At 34.8% G+C, this 2,385-nt stretch overlaps 1 protein-coding gene across 1 annotated transcript; it reads right to left on the reverse strand.

The window, feature by feature from the left end:
* Positions 1-91: 91 nt before the first annotated feature.
* Positions 92-1,310, reverse strand: LOC107683242 (paired box protein Pax-6-like; the record flags this gene model as incomplete). Its single annotated transcript, XM_016479307.1, has 2 exons — positions 92-287; positions 1,184-1,310. Coding segments are annotated over 2 exons (323 nt in total), but the record flags the coding sequence as incomplete, so codon positions are not given.
* Positions 1,311-2,385: the final 1,075 nt, after the last annotated feature.

The following is a 2,385-nucleotide window of genomic DNA, read 5'->3' on the forward strand; positions in this document are numbered from 1 at the left end:
TCTAAATGAAGTTTAGTAGTTAATTTTTTTTTCTTTGAAATAAATGCTTGGTTTTATTTTTATTTGTATTTTTTCATTCAATGCAATATACCGGTAATTCAAATTTGTGTCTGTTTTCTTACCCTTATCCAAGGCCTCGATCTGCTCTGTTGTGAAGCTGGTTCTGTTGCGCTGAAGTTTCCTCTTCAGCTGCAGCCTCAGTTGAGACTCTTCTCCCTCATCTCTTTCCACATGCCCTCCTTCTCCTGCCATCCTCCCATCCGTCCCCACCAGGCAGCCATCTGACACTAAAATAAATAAATACATTTTTAAAAAGTTGCTAATCTGTAGAATGAAAGTGTGGAAGCAGGGAATCATTATATGCATTCTTAAGGATTAGTTCATAAAAAGTATTTTACTATTTTACAATAATAATAAATAGTCAAAACCAAAACAAAAGTCGTAGTAAGCAAAATTGCTAAACAAATAAAAAAGTCTTAAATTTTAGCTTCTTCAAAATCACCATTCTTTAAAAAAAAAAAAAAAACGTACAATTTTAGTTGAAATAAATTTATACGCAGGTTCAATTTCAAGCATTTGAAGGGATAGTCCACCCAACAATTTAATTCAAAACTTGTATGTATTTCTTTCTGTGAAACACAAAATATACCCAAAATAATAATAAATATGGTTGGGAACCAAGTTTTGCATCACTTTGACTTTCATAGTATGTTTGGTTCATAGAAGTCAATGGGGTCCAAAACTGTTTGGTTACCAACATTCTTCAAAATATCTTCCTTTTTGTGTTCCACAGAGGAAATTTATACAGGCTTGAAATGACATGAGGGGAAGCAAATGATGACAGATTTTTAATGTTTGAGTGAACTGTCCCTTTAAGTATAAGCAGGGCCGTCCTTATGGGGGTGCAACACTTGAGGGGGCCTCGCGGCGAACGGACAGAGGGGGGGCCCTACTTCCTACCTCGCACCGGGCCCCGCATCAGCTAAGGACGGCCCTGAGTATAAGCTTTTTCTTCAAAATGTTAGAAACAGAAATTCAGTCCAGTTTGTCAAAGCATTTGACTGGTAAAAAAATACTGTTTTTTAAAACACAACAATTGCACACACATATTTTAGTGCCTTATTATTGTGTCTTATATACAGCCAGAGGAGGTCAGACATATATCAGGCGTCGAGCATCTCACCAGTGCTGAGCTGGCTGGGAACTGCGTTCTGCTGATGGTACCAGTCATTTGCTCCACTCCAGTTTGAGGTGCTCTGGATATTCAGCATGGTCAACCTCTCAAACATCATGTACCTGACCACTCCAGCCTCAGAATGGAAAGAGACAGAAGAACTCATTTAATTCAGGCTCCCTAAGATGCAGTATGACCTTTGACCCTCATCTGTTTTTATACAGAACATTTACAAGGAACAAAATGTATGACAGAATCATACATTCACACACAATCAATGTTAAAGTGAATTACAGGAGCATCATTTTATACACGAAGAGTCTGTTACATCATTAATACTAGCAGTGTTCATTTATTAGCTCGTCACGTGTTTGCCCTAGGCGTACAGATTTGTGCATTAGAAGAAATGTGAAATTTAGGTGAATTAAATTACATACATACAATGTTACATTACATATTCATTGTCAGTGGCTTTCAAGAAAAAAATGCTTTTACCTGTCCACATTATAATTTCTGTTGGCCAGATCAGTTGTTTGATATTTTAATATATTTCCAGTTCACATTTTTTTGTGCATACATTATTTTAAAATTATGATTTATATTTAGTTAAAAAAAAATCTATAATAGGCTTTTAGCAGGTTTTCCTCGAAAACTAACCTTAATGAAACAAGCTCATTATGTGTTCAAATAACTGTATTTTGTTTTCCCCTTAGCAATAACAGAGGAGATGTTCAATAGCATTTTTGTAGTCAAGACATACAGTAACAGATGTTCAAAAATAAAACTAGATTGTAAAAAATATCATGTTAAATTTACGGTAAAATCTGGCAGCTATGATTGCCAGAAATTCACTTTCAAGTATTAGGGAACAGCATATTGGTGCCTGTACTGTTTATTTTAAAACTTATAAGCATATATTTCCTTAATGATGTCATATTAATTTACCAAATGATACCAAAACCTACCTAAAAATGTAATAATACCACTATAATACATCAGAAAGCCATATGATGCATCCTGTCCATAACACATGGCCAATACTACAGACGGTGCACATGGTAACACAAAGGACATTAAAATAATGCAATAAACACCAACTAAATAACATAACACACCCTAATGTACACTACTGACAACAACAACAAAAATATTTATATAAAATATATCATGTGATGTTACGCAGGGACTTCTATGAACACCCTTTTACTGTT

Source organism: Sinocyclocheilus anshuiensis, unplaced genomic scaffold (genome assembly GCF_001515605.1).
Source record: "Sinocyclocheilus anshuiensis isolate Anshui unplaced genomic scaffold, SAMN03320099.WGS_v1.1 C33079375, whole genome shotgun sequence".
Classification (NCBI taxonomy): Eukaryota; Metazoa; Chordata; class Actinopteri; order Cypriniformes; family Cyprinidae; genus Sinocyclocheilus; species Sinocyclocheilus anshuiensis.